This window comes from Schistocerca nitens, chromosome 8 (genome assembly GCF_023898315.1).
Source record: "Schistocerca nitens isolate TAMUIC-IGC-003100 chromosome 8, iqSchNite1.1, whole genome shotgun sequence".
Lineage (NCBI taxonomy): Eukaryota > Metazoa > Arthropoda > Insecta > Orthoptera > Acrididae > Schistocerca > Schistocerca nitens.
In genome coordinates, this window is record NC_064621.1 from 277,800,813 (window position 1) to 277,816,071 (window position 15,259).

At 45.4% G+C, this 15,259-nt stretch overlaps 1 protein-coding gene across 1 annotated transcript in view; it reads right to left on the reverse strand.

Moving 5' to 3' along the window:
• Positions 1-15,259, reverse strand: part of LOC126199002 (myrosinase 1-like) — a 122,494-nt gene that overhangs the window by 92,652 nt on the left and 14,583 nt on the right. Inside the window, exons 3-4 of the mRNA XM_049935681.1 lie at positions 4,595-4,729; positions 1,027-1,149 (exon numbers count right to left, since the gene is read on the reverse strand). Of these exons, the coding sequence (XP_049791638.1) occupies positions 1,027-1,149; positions 4,595-4,729 (258 nt within the window). The remainder of the gene's footprint in view (positions 1-1,026; positions 1,150-4,594; positions 4,730-15,259) is intronic.

The following is a 15,259-nucleotide window of genomic DNA, read 5'->3' on the forward strand; positions in this document are numbered from 1 at the left end:
TATCCTTTTTGCTCTCAACTGCTTTTGACAGTTCTTTCAAGGAGTTTGTACACAGTTTTTTCAAAAATGGCTCTGAGCACTATGGGACTTAACAGCTATGGTCATCAGTCCCCTAGAACTTAGAACTACTTAAACCTAACTAACCTAAGGACAGCACACAACACCCAGCCATCACGAGGCAGAGAAAATCCCTGACCCCGCCGGGAATCGAACCCGGGAACCCGGGCGTGGGAAGCGAGAACGCTACCGCACGACCACGAGATGCGGGCACACAGTTTTTTCCTCGGCTATTTTGTGACTATGTCGATTACACTCTGTCACACCACAAATTGTACTAAGTTAGATTAATGGGTTAAGTATGCTCTATCAGGCCCGCCTGAAAATGAGAACATGTATGTCCATTGGCACCTACCATCTCGCAACAACTCTAACCAGTTTCTCAGTGACATTGTATCTCAAGATGTTCACACATAGGAAACTTTCGCAAAACGTCACTCTTGATTAGTGACATACATACATCCAAACAAATAGTTAAGCGATCTGAAACTAGTACTTTATGTATCAATATTAAGAGACTGCCTGTCAATTTCCACTTGAATACCTTTATCGATCCTGCACACTCAATAGACTTTTATTTATGAAAATACAGGTTTTTTTCAGTACGTTTCGCCGATTACATCTTATAGAAATATCAGCTAAACAACTAGGTAGGAAAATCGTCGAAAATGACTCTGTGTCTCAGTAGAAAATCACGGGAGACTACAACAGGAAGATGTTTTTATTTGATTCACTACGCTGCTGGTGCAAGAATCCGCCAGTGATTTGCACAGAGATGATACAAAAGACGCATTACACACCATAATGGTAGCGTATCCGTCAAAAAGAGTAGTAGATAAGGGATACATGGCGTAACTGGAGCATAAACTATAATTGTTTCATGTATATTATCAATAAATTCCTTCAGAATACAATACATATCATAATGAAATGAATTGTCATTTCGTAGTTTTATCTTATTAGACTTACCCTGTCGCCAAAGTTCTCGAAGAGCACTCGCGCGTATTCGACAAAGTAGTCCGCTAGAATGGAATTTGGCCATCCGCCAATATACTGCAGCGCTTGAGGAAGATCCCAGTGATACATTGTCACCTGCAAGGAAAAGGTACATGGCCTACATTTATCTCTACGGCCTTGCGTCATCTTATTAACATACTGAATGTTCAGATGTGGCCAATAGAAGTGAAAAATACCCAAGTACTGGTAAAGTGAAGCTGAAGAGTGTCCAAGTATGCAAATCTAACAGCTGTCTAAAGACATTTATTGACAGAACTGGCCCATTCCCCGTGACTTCGCTCGCGTATGCACTCGCCAAATACACTCCTGGAAATTGAAATAAGAACATCGTGAATTCATTGTCCCAGGAAGGGGAAACTTTATTGACACATTCCTGGTGTCAGATACATCACATGATCACACTGACAGAACCACAGGCACATAGACACAGGCAACAGAGCATGCACAATGTCGGCACTAGTACAGTGTATATCCACCTTTCGCAGCAATGCAGGCTGCTATTCTCCCATGGAGACGATCGTAGAGATGCTGGATGTAGTCCTGTGGAACGGCTTGCCATGCCATTTCCACCTGGCGCCTCAGTTGGACCAGCGTTCGTGCTGGACGTGCAGACCGCGTGAGACGACGCTTCATCCACTCCCAAACATGCTCAATGGGGGACAGATCCGGAGATCTTGCTGGCCAGGGTAGTTGACTTACACCTTCTAGAGCACGTTGGGTGGCACGGGATACATGCGGACGTGCATTGTCCTGTTGGAACAGCAAGTTCCCTTGCCGGTCTAGGAATGGTAGAACGATGGGTTCGATGACGGTTTGGATGTACCGTGCACTATTCAGTGTCCCCTCGACGATCACCAGTGGTGTACGGCCAGCGTAGGAGATCGCTCCCCACACCATGATCCCGGGTGTTGGCCCTGTGTGCCTCGGTCGTATGCAGTCCTGATTGTGGCGCTCACCTGCACGGCGCCAAACACGCATACGACCATCATTGGCACCAAGGCAGAAGCGACTCTCATCGCTGAAGACGACACGTCTCCATTCGTCCCTCCATTCACGCCTGTCGCGACACCACTGGAGGCGGGCTGCACGATGTTGGGGCGTGAGCGGAAGACGGCCTAACGGTGTGCGGGACCGTAGCCCAGCTTCATGGAGACGGTTGCGAATGGTCCTCGCCGATACCCCAGGAGCAACAGTGTCCCTAATTTGCTGGGAAGTGGCGGTGCGGTCCCCTACGGCACTGCGTAGGATCCTACGGTCTTGGCGTGCATCCGTGCGTCGCTGCGGTCCGGTCCCAGGTCGACGGGCACGTGCTCCTTCCGCCGACCACTGGCGACAACATCGATGTACTGTGGAGACCTCACGCCCCACGTGTTGAGCAATTCGGCGGTACGTCCACCCGGCCTCCCGCATGCCCACTATACGCCCTCGCTCAAAGTCCGTCAACTGCACATACGGTTCACGTCCACGCTGTCGCGGCATGCTACCAGTGTTAAAGACTGCGATGGAGCTCCGTATGCCACGGCAAACTGGCTGTCACTGACGGCGGCAGTGCACAAATGCTGCGCAGCTAGCGCCATTCGACGGCCAACACCGCGGTTCCTGGTGTGTCCGCTGTGCCGTGCGTGTGATCATTGCTTGTACAGCCCTCTCGCAGTGTCCGGAGCAAGTATGGTGGGTCTGACACACCGGTGTCAATGTGTTCTTTTTTCCATTTCCAGGAGTGTATATTGTGCATACTTCCTTCTACTCTGTGTCCACCACTCCCCCATCTCCCATATCATCCGCTCACCACCAGTATATCTCTGTCCACCTCCACAACGGTTAGTTAGAAGTTCTCCATGTGACGAAAACCCGGAATGACTTTTTTTTCATCTCTAGCCATCCGACTAGACGTATAACTTTCCTAATATTGAATGATTCCATAGTGCTAACACTCTGTTGTCCTTAAGTATTTTCTAAGTTTTGCAGGCCGAACCCTTGGACACAGTACGATTAACAAACAGTTACATGATGGTCGAGAATCCCTTATGGAACCTATATACACACATCAAAAAAGTTTTGCATCACCTCGATTCTGTGACTTACGAAACTTGTACAGAAAATTGGAATTGAGATCAACATAAACATCATTTTTGCTCTTTTTATTGTTCATAAAACCCACACATTGCATGTCGTACCACTATACAGAGACCTTCAGAGGTAGCGGTCCAGGTTGTTGTACACACCGGTACCTCTAATACCCAGTATCCCGTCCTCTTGCATTGATGCATGTCTGTATTCGTCCTGACATACTACCCACAAGTTCATCAAGGTACTGTTGGTCCACTCCCCAAAGGCTATTTGGCATAGATCCCTCAGAGTGGTTGGGGGTCAGCCCTTTTCAATCCATCCCAGGCATGTTCAATAGGGTTCATGTCTGGAGAACATGCTTGCTGGCCACTCTAGTCCAGCGATGCCGTTATCCTGAAGAAAGTCATTCACAAGATGTGCACGATGGGGGAGCGAACTGTCGACCATGAAGACGAATGTCTCACCAATATGCTGCCGATATGGTTGCACTATCGGTCGGAGGATGGGATTCACGTAGAGTACAGCCGCTACGCCGTCATCCATGACCACTAGCAGCGTACGTCGACCCAACATAATGCCACCCGAAAACAGTAGGGAACCTAGACCGTGCTGCACTCGCTGGACAGGGTGTCTAAGTCATTCAGTCTGACCGGGTTGCCTCCAAACACGTCTCCAACGATTGTCTGGTTGAAGGCATATGTGACACTCATCGTTGAAGAGAACGTGATGCCAATCCTGAGCGGTCCATTCAGCATGGTGTTGGGCCCATTTGTACCGCACTGCGTGGTATCGTGGTTGCAAAGATGGACCTCGCCATGGACGTCGGGAGTGAAGTTGTACACCACGCAGCCTATTGCGCACATTTTGAGTCGTAACACGACGTCCTGTGGCTACACGAAAGGCATTATTCAATATGGTGCCGTTGCTGACAGTGTTCCTCTGGGTAACGGTCATCACCGGACTAACCCTTGGGCGGCCTGAGCGAGGCATGTCATCGACAGTTCGTGTCTCTCTGTATCTCCCTCATGTCCGAACAACATCGGTTTGGTTCACTCCGAGACGCGTGGACATTTCCCTTGTTGAGAGCCCTTCATGGCACAAAGTAACAATGCGGACGCGATCGAACTGCGATATTGGCCGTCTAGGCACGAGCTGAGTACCTCCTTCCTGGTGCAATGACTGGAACTGATCGGCTGTCGGTCCCCCTCCGTCTAATAGGCGCTGCTCATGCATGGTTCTTTACATCTTTTGGCGGGTTTAGTGACATCTCTAAACAGTCAAAGGGACTGTGTCTGTGATAAAATATCCACAGTCAGAGTATGTCTTCTCGCTCTGATATCACACTCAGTTTTTCAAAACAGTGTCAAATCAGGGTAACTGTATATTGCAACTAGGCATCATTTGATATTTTTCCTTCTTGATTAATGTTAAAAGAAACTGAACTACTCACCAGGGGCTGAATCTCATTTTCCAAAAGCAGATTGATGACATTGTTATAGTAGTCGATGCCTGCCTGGTTGATAACATCGGTATCCCCGTTTGGTAAAATTCGTGGCCATGATATGGAGAATCGGTACACGTTTGCCTAAAACAAAAGAAAAGTAAGGTGAAGTGTGTATTCTCAAACATCAGCAGAAACCTTTTCTTTTCTTAAATTTCATGAAATGCAGCACATTCAGCTGTCTATACTTTCTATATTCTTGCTACCAGTTTTGCTTTATAACCATCATATGAACGATTATACACAGTAGGAGTAAAAATAAGTAGGCGTTTTTGTAGTTTTCCAGTTCACTCAGCATTTATTGCGGCAACAGTGCATATACAATACATGAAATGATTACACTTACAAATCAATAGCATAAGCAATTCTGTGCTGCCAGTTATCGATCCATGCTGAAGCACCAGTGTTAGTACTTGGCGTATCTTCCACGGCACCAATGCGGGCGCCGACTCTGGCATGTAGTCGATCGAACTGATGGCGAATAATGCCCTGGGATACGTTATGCCAAGCCTGCTCGACCTGTTCACGTAGTTCTGTAGCCAACTAGCCAAGATGGCCACTGTGTCGTTAGTTGGTTAATGTACGCTCCGGTTGTAGTACGCAATTACGGTGGAAAACTGAATCCACTAACGTTGGCGTTCGGTTAGAGAGTGTAGGTAATGCCATCAGCACCACTGTGAGTGAGTGCGGCCTGTGCGGATGAAACTGTGGTCACGAAATACGTGTAAATATTGTTCGTGAATTTCGCCTGCGTGTAACAGTCGTTCTCCGTGGTCCGGGTCGTGGCGTGGCGCGTCGCTTCAGCTTGCGAAGCGTCAGCGAGCCTACATCAGCAACAGCAGCAGCAGCACTGTCATACCAACTAACATCGCCGGCTACCAGTGACATCGGCTCTGCGGCGTCCCTGGCGTATGACGTTGGCGACTGCCGCGCGGGATTAGCCGTGCGGTCTAAAGCCGTCGATACACGACCGTGCATCCGAACGTTGAGCGTCGAGAGTCTTTCCGAACGTGCAGAGCAATATCTGGCACGTCATATATTCTGAGCGTGCGTGTGACCGTTGGCCAATGAGATGGCACAACGCCACCTACGTCACAAGCACGCCGTCTCCCTTCAGTACAGAGTTGTGAGGCGCCATAATGGCATTCATTTCAAGCCTATATGTATATATGCCGTTTCTGAGCACAGCAAAGTGAGAATCACTGGGAAACCCGTTGTTAACTGTGTGATTCGTTCCAATAAAATAATTAGAAACATCGTATTCGTGGCAAAAGAATTGTTGTAACTTGCGTATTATGAGAGTAGGCTATTTGAAGGCAGCGACACACTGAAGATCCACCCAAAACGTATTCTTCTTGATACAATTTGTTATAATTAAATTTCAATTACTAACATATCTACAATTACGGTTTTCAGTACGGGGTAACATAATATGATCACATACAAAAGATGTGATCTTGATTTAGCGTAGTGAGTAGCGTCACTGCCCAGTATTGCGTTAATAGTTGGGCGCTGCTTCCCGTCTTAATTCTTTGAAATTTTGTTTCCTAACTTTCGCGTTTTTATTACGTTCTGATACTTTATTATTAGTCTAATATAAATATATAGTATAATATTTGATGTTATGTAAATATAAGTTCAACTTTTTTGAGGGGTGACTGTTCGATTGGCTTAATCTACAGGACAGCTTGTGCTACTTGTATAAAGATATATTGCTCCTTTTTCTTTTACGCTTCGTAATTCACATATTGCATAGATTCTGCTACTGGGTAGGAAGAGTGATCAAGTAAGACTGACCTTGGGGTTTTACTAAAATGTGGGAGTTATGAAATAATGTTTATCTTATGCGGAGAAGTATTCCAAATTTGTAACGCACTGGAACTTCGATAAGCCTGTGGCCTTACTGATTGGACATGGTACTTTCCTTTTCGTGGACGATGGTGGTTCAAAATGGTTCAAATGGCTCTGAGCACTATGGGACTTAACATCTATGGTCATCGGTCCCCTAGAACTTAGAACTACTTAAACCTAACTAACCTAAGGACAGCACACAACACCCAGCCATCACGAGGCAGAGAAAATCCCTGACCCCGCCGGGAATCGAACCCGGGAACCCGGGCGTGGGAAGCGAGAACGCTACCGCACGACCACGAGATGCGGGCAAGACGATGGTGGAAATGTGCGTTTCAATAGAGTTATCTTGGGAATTTTACGCGCGCCCGTTGACTAAACAGTGTGATTTACGACCTAGAAATTTCTCTCAACTGCCGCTGCAGTGCGTTGCGATCGCGTATACCACATTGGGGCGCACGTACCATATGCACAAGTCGCATCGTTCCTGAGCGTTCAGCAGCAGGTTGAACTTGGCACGCTCAACGTTAACGTTCGGCAGCACGGTCCGTGTGCCGACGGCATAAGACGCTGCAGTCATGGACTGTGCGGCTGGTCCCGGCGGAGGTTCGAGTCCTCCCTCGGGCATGGGTGTGTGTGTTTGTCCTTAGGATAATTTAGGTTAAGTAGTGTTTAAGCTTAGGGACTGATGACCTTAGCGATTAAGTCCCATAAGATTTCACACACACACGTTGGCGACTGCGGAAACAGCTGACGGTCAGCAGCAACGGCGTCGGCACGTGCGTGTGAGTAACAACAGGCAAGGTAGGCCGCGAAGCGTCATTCAGCCGGCGTGTTCCTAGGTTTTGCCCTGTGCTACCTGGTTTTACGCTATAGCCAAACTAGAAATAGACTGTCTTTTAGTGACTGCGAGAAACAATGACAGCGTGGTAATTTGTAACTATTTGGAGATTGTTTTAAGTAATGTAGCTGTTACCAATGTGCAGTAACAAACCTTAACAACAGAAACCTGGAGCGAGCTCTTAAAAATCTCACGTTGTGAAATACTTAGCATGTGTGCACTATGTTCCGAAACGATCAATAGCTCCTTGTTTGCGTAAACAACGCGAACACTAGGAGCAACGAAAATGACCAAAGCTGGCATCTGCAGCCGGGAACATCACCTATGTGAATGGTGCCCCCACCGAAGGCCGCAGGAACAGTCTAAACAGGCAGGTTAACACAAGGGACACCACGAAGATACTGCTGGGGGGATCTTACACCTAAACGAAGAACCAGGGAGACGCGAATGACAGAGGCTGTAGAAGAGATGCTAACAGAGCTACAGACAACACTTAAAGACAAGACAGTGTCATCGGCTATACCTGCACCAATTCAAAACAAAATATGGGTCTAGGCCAGGCGAAGCTTTATGGGCAGAATGAAGAAGTGCGAGCAGAAAATGCCAGGTTACGGAGAGAACTAGCCACCGCAAAAGACCCTGATGCACTAGATAGCATACAACGTCTCGAGGCCGAAATAGCAGTACTAAAAACTGAAAATCACAAATTTCGTACAGAAACCAAACCTCTTGCTCTGTTATTTGCGACAGTCGCTGCAACAGTCAATGCAGGAAAACCAAACAAGCAAGGTAGATGGTTCAAATGGTTCAAATGGCTCTGAGCACTATGGGACTTAACATCTGTGGTCATCAGTCCCCTAGAACTTAGAACTACTTAAACCTAACCAACCTAAAGACATCACACACATCCATGCCCGAGGCAGGATTCGAACCTGCGACCGTAGCAGTCGCGCGGTTCCGGACTGAGCGCCTAGAACTGCGAGACCACCGCGGCCGGCCAAGCAAGGTAGAGGAACGAATTCTACAGACTACAGCATAACAAACCAGCGTACTGTTCTCCATATCTGAAAGTAACCAAAATGCAAGAACAATGGGAAACCTTAAATCCAAGTCAGGACAAAATTAAGGTCAAAGCAACCAGAACGATAGCCAATACAGTAATTTTGGAAACAGAAACTCTAGAAGACAAAAGAAAGTTTTGGAAAAACGAAAAATCTGAAAGATATCAGGTGTGAGGAACCGCGCTAATTGCTAGCAATCTTGGCAGTGCATAATGTTCCTACAACATTATCAGATGATGACAGTACGAAATTAATCTTAGCAACCGCATGTCTAAAGAACAATTCACAGAAGAGATAATGGTGAAGTTCAAAACTGGTCCAAGGGAAAAACCAACGGTAAATAACGTAATTGATGTCAGCCCAAGAGATCGCCAGCAGTTATTACAAAAGTGGCACAGTCAACATCCAGTTAGAATCACTTAGTGTTAAAGAGTTTGTGGCGGTTCGTAAATGCTTTAACTGTTGGGAATATGGTCACCCAACAAAACTGTGTGACAAAGAGGAAGTGTGCGGTAAACGGTGCAAAGCCTGGTCACAAAAAGTCTGACTGCACAGAATATATCACTGTAGGCTGTACACCGTACACACACCTCAACAGAACATGCAATAAATTCAGGGGACCAGATTCCTCTGCGAACAGGCAAATGTACGAGAGACAAATAGAGAGAACCGGCCTTTGCTCACTAAAAAATGTTTAAAAATATAAAAGAATACGAAACGGACGGAGCAAGATCCCACCTCGCCGTTACTAAAACATTTCAAAGCAGCTGTGGGAGGAAATACAAGTCATCCTCCACGAAAAGAAGAGCGTGGAGGCGCGCATTAGCCCGGAGACAACACTTACGGCTGTCACGAACGACAGCCTCTCAGCACAATGAAGACTCGCGTTTCCTTATGAGTACCATCGTATAAGAAAAGTATTTTCGCATCAGAGATTACATTGATGATGCATGCACACAAGGAGCCATGGGCTATTACGTAGCTATGCAAATCAAACACGAACTCTGAAACGTCCTCTTAGAACAATTATACATGACTGTGCTTAAACTGACACACAGTATTTTTAGCGCAACGCAGTCTGACTTTCAAAAATCCCTACAAAAGAATGGCCCTGACTAACATTAACCTATACCTTTCACAAATCACTTACCTCACAAAAAATCTTCGTTACTCGAACTACTGCAATACAGCGAGCGCCACTTCTGCCAGCTAAATACAAGATTCAAACTACGGAGGGCACTAACTACTGATAGGCATAGTTAGCAAACGAAAGATTTTAATAGAGAACAAACAATGTATTTAGCTTAATAGTGTTGAAAAATCATAATATACATAGCAGTTCATAACATCCAGTCTTACAAATTTCAAAACTCCGCCATTTCTCTCCCCACATCCACCACTGCTGGCGGCTCCCATCCAACTGCGCAATGCTACGCGCTGTTAACATCCAGCAGCCCAACACTACAATGGCATACAACAATGCAAACTAGCCACAGACTGCACACAGCACAGCCAGTGATTTTCATACAGAGCGCTACGTAACGTTGCCAATAAAAAAACATACACAACCTACTTACAACTCTTTCACTGGACAAAATTCCAATTCGTAACACTGTTAAGAACTGAGGTTCTAGAAGTAGATGATATAAGTATTAATGAAGTAACACATAGCAATCTACACAACACAGAGAGACAAAACAAAAGTAATATGCATCCGAGTCACACACAGAATGACATACGACGCCATAGTAGTACACACGCAACACATCCGCATCATAATGAGAAAGATCAAATAAGTCAAAGGAATACACAGGCAGAAAACAAAAAAAAAGAATATGACGCGAGAAAATGTGAGAACAGAATAGAACCAATACGTTTTACATAAGGAAGCAGCATACACAGCCCAGGTACACTAAAGACAGTAAACGAAAACGACCAACAGACCACACAACATACCTCAACACTCAAAGTAAACACAAATGCTATCAATGAAGACAACAAGATCTCAAAAACACCAAACAGCAAAACAAACCTGGCACAAGAAGGAAAGGGAGACACAGCCACTATAGGAATACAAGCAGATACCATACAACTAACATCAAATACACTCACGGGCAGGGAGAAATACACGACTCAGAGATTTGCATACCACAGACGGAAACGCAACGAGAAACAAAGTATCAAGTAATAAAGACGATAAACCAACTACAACAGACAACAGCGAGTTAATCTATGAAGAAGTTGAAAGTAACCCATCTCCTAGTAGATTAGAAAATAAAGATATTTTCCTAAGAGCACTACGAAATATCCAGAAGGGGTAAAATATGTTTTCCAACCACTGAACAAACACATAGAATGATACTCCGAACTGTAGAGTGGTACATAAGATAGGTACATAAATTAGTGAAATCAATGTAAAGTGAAGTAGAAATTAGAAAATAAATGAAAAACTTAGTTTAGTTTAGAAAAGTACACACTGGCAAATAGCAGTGGCAACGGCCGGCGCTTGAAGTCAGCACGTTCAGGAGAGAAGCGGAAACTGTCGATTCAGCCGTCAGGGCATCGCCCAACCAGCTCACTTCAAGAAGATTCTCAGAGAAGCTTTTCAACGTAACAGAAGAAGCCATCGCCCTCCCCACATAAGCGGAAGCTGTCGATTCAGCCGTCAGGGCATCGCCCGACCGGCTCACGTGTTTCTCAGTTGTCACATGTGATCAAAGGCCCTCGCCTACATTTCAAGAGCCAATGACCGACGTTAAGAAGATTCTTCGAGAAGCTTTTCAACGTGACAGAAGAGGCAATGGCTGTGAAGTCGTTCACCTCCAATGAACTGAAAATAAATACACGAGACGCAGTGGGCCCGACAAGAGTAGCAATAGTTTTCAGTCAGTTTCGGTGCTGAAGACCGTCGTGCAAGAAGAGACTACATCATACACAGACGCACCAAGTCCGCCGCTGTAATGGAATAGCAAGCAGCAGCCTCGGTGCCAGAAGACAAAAGTTAAAATGTATTTGAAGTCTGATTTTTACGTACCCGGGTGACTCGTGAGGACGGGAAGGAGACGGCCTCACATCAGCAGTCACCTGTGAGATGGGATGAAGATCTGACAGCCGAAGACTGGCAAGCGGGAGTCCGTTGTTCGAGTTCGGGACACTGGCCTTCCCCCGCCGCGCCGCTCCGCTGGCCGACGCACAACACACGCGGCCGCTTAGAGAAGAGAAACACTGGGACGCCACATCCAAGGCATCACCATCCGATGCACGACTTCGCTCTCAATAATTAAACGGGCCACCGCACGAGGCGCGTCTCCAGTCAACTGGGCGAAACGGAGACACGAGAGACACACCGCCACACGTAGTCAGACGCCGCCGCTGCAGCAGCAGAAGGCTTCGCAAACGACACAGCTGCCGCTCTCCGAGCCAGAAGATCCAGTAAGGAAACAGTTGTACAAAACTTGCAATAAAACTTATCTTATGTAAAAATGCTGTTTCATTCTACCTCATACCCGAGCCAAGGAAGAGCCCACCCTGCCCACATGTTGTTAAGAGAGAAAAATTTATTTATTTAGTATTTTCACCCTGACATAATGCTTTAGAATTAAATGCCCATTGCATTAATGCTCATCCTTATAATTGACTAGCATCAAAAGAGAAAACCCAGTTACATTTACTGTCAAAAGTGTTACAGAACGGCAAATCTCCCGACAGACCACTGCATCTTAATCAAGCTCCTGGGACAGGCATCCTCAAGAAGAAGTGAAGGAATAGACTGGAAACGAATTCACAAGGATTTTGTAAGGGCACATGGGCGTGTTTACTATGACCCTAAAGAGACGGAACAGAAAGGCTGCGGCTATACAAAAGATGCACCAACAACATGGAACTTATTCAATAAAATTGCACGAGAATCGCCTTTGTGGGGACAGAGCTTATTAAATTAATAGAGGAAGAAGAAGCTGAGGTAATTTGCCTACAGGAACCATACATGTGCAGTGGGAAAATAGCTGGCATTCTTAGGCAACGTTGACCAGACACCGGAAAGAACTCATGAGACAAAAGACGACACTATCAAAGGTCAAAAAGGGCACGAGAACGGTAAATCAAGCTCCAAATCTATCGCGACACTAAAGACAGGAATAAAACTGAACTTAACAAGACAAGACAGGAGCACTGGGACAACTTTGTGCGGACTCAGTTGGAAAATAGTATTTGGGGAGAAACGTACAAACTGCAGACTGAAAAAATCAAAACACCACTGGCACTGAGATATCCAGACGGCTCCACTACGCAAGGCTGGAGAAGCTCTGCAGAATATCTTCTCCGAAAACTTCTTCCGGAAGATGATCAAACTGAGGACCAACAACAACACATCAATCCCTGCGGACTAACTGAAATTAACTACGCTACTAATCAAGTTGTCATCCCTTTCACTCAGGAGGAAGTTTCCCTGGAAATTAACAAAGTCAAACCCAAAAAAGCCCCAGTGCCCGACGGAATTCACCAAGAAACTGTCAGGAATGCAGCTCTGCAGATCATACCTTTTCTGACTGAATTACTGATGACGCCTTACAACAACACAAGATACACACAACATGTAAATCTGCAGATGCAGTAATCACCAAGAACACTGAGAACACATACCAGACGGATCGGAAGACATACAAACCAATTTGATTGATAAACACGTTGGCTAAGGTTCAGGGGAGACAGCTGTGCGACAGACTCCAGTCCCATAAACAGCTCTTCGGCCTTAATCCCCACCAGTTCGTGGTTAGATCACAAAAATCTATAGAATCCGCCATTAACAAGGCACTGCAAAGAATACAAACGTCACAAGACAAATATGTACTTGCGATTCTAATCGATACAACCCGCGCATTTGACAGCCTCTGGTGGTCTGCACTATTTGCAAGATTTAGGGAAACAAAGATACCCACACCGTTATATTACAGTCTCCCAGGCTAGTGCAACAATAGAGTTATAGAATGGCGCGCACGCCAACAAAGAGTCGTCAAAATAATTACGAAAGGCTGCCCACAGGACTCAATGTACGATCCCATATTCTAGGACATCGCTATAGAGCCTCTCTTGATGTGGACGGACAAGACGGTAACAGGAGTAATTTCGTTTGGTAATTATATCGGCCAGTTCAAGAGCAAATCTAGAACTAAAGGCGACACAGACAGTGCAAAAAGTAAGTAATTGACGCAATAACAATAAACTTCACATAGCAGTCAACAAAACTGCTTACCTAGTGCTAAAGGGAGCATTACAAAGAAAACCAACAATCAGACTTAACAATACCATCATACAACGAAAGTCTACGACAAGGTACCTCGGTGTATATGTTGACAAACCACGCAAAACTCAAGATTGATGCATAATGTAGCCAGACCCAACACTGCACAGTTTTGACTACCACTAGAGACTACACGAATTTGCTGTATCGCCTTGGTTCAATTGGCTCTGAGCACTATGGGACTTAACATCTATGGTCATCAGTCCCCTAGAACTTAGAACTACTTAAACCTAACTAACCTAAGGACACCACACACATCCATGCCCGAGGCAGGATTCGAACCTGCGACCGTAGCAGTCGCGCGGTTCCGGACTGAGCGCCTAGAACCGCGAGACCACCGCGGCCGGCTCGTATCGCCTTTTTAGAGTCCATTCTCAGCTTTGCAGCCAGCACAACGACCTATGGTCTCTGCCTCACATCATCCAAAACCATTGTACGACGCGGACAAAGAAGCATCCTATTAAGAAGGTCAGGAGTGCTTCGGACAACATCTATAGAGGCATTATGCGTCGTCCTGGGTGTGTACCACATAGGCATTACAGTACGTTTCAGAACAGCAGCATGCTGGATAAAAAAGGGACGACAGGAAAAAGTACAGGAAATTACAGGAAAACAAATAACTGACCAGAAAGAAATTAATGAATGGCGACGCAACAGGAAAAGGACGTAGAATACACACATTCTTCCCGAACATCCTAGAAGGAATGAGCATGAAATATATAGATCTGATACGTGGTATGGTCCACTTTATTACGGGACATGGACCATACACACAACATATCCATCGCGTTGGCCTCAGTGACACAGACATATGAACATTTGGAGAAATCGCCCTAGCACAACACATCACATTATATTGCGGCATATAGAGATATATACGACCCCAACTGCACGACAATGACATATTACAAAGGATAAGACAGTCAGATGACTGATTAGAACTGAACACCGACAAAATTTCACAAGCACTCCGCACAACATACAGACAGGAAGGAGCATACATGAGTCGGAGAACAGAGAATCACCTCACAAGACAACTCAACATATGGAACGATTCCGACAACGCAAACACTGAATCGGATGCCTCAACAAACTCAGAACAAGACAATATGATTCATAGAATAATATGAAAAATAATAAGCATAATGAAAAAAAGTATATATTGAACATTATACAACAATATAAAATGCATAAAAATCTATAACATGTATAAGGATTTTAAATATAGGAAAGTAACATGTAAATAATTGCTAAGTTTAACTTGGTAACGGCGTACATTACAGAAATATACTGAGCTGAACCTTCCTAGGGACGTGAAGCTAGACGAACTTCAGAGGCTCCCCTCCCACAGCAAAAGCCATGACATTGCAAGCAATCAACAGTGAAATTAATATGAGAAACGTATACTAATTTATAATATGTAATGAAAAATTGTATATAGCATATAAACATCGTTTGTACTTAGATCTAAGCAAATTGCTGCTCCATCTCGTACGGACTCGAAGTTGTTCCGATTCCTTCCCACCTGGAAGAGCCAGGTAGTGGGACACTTTCTTCTGCTA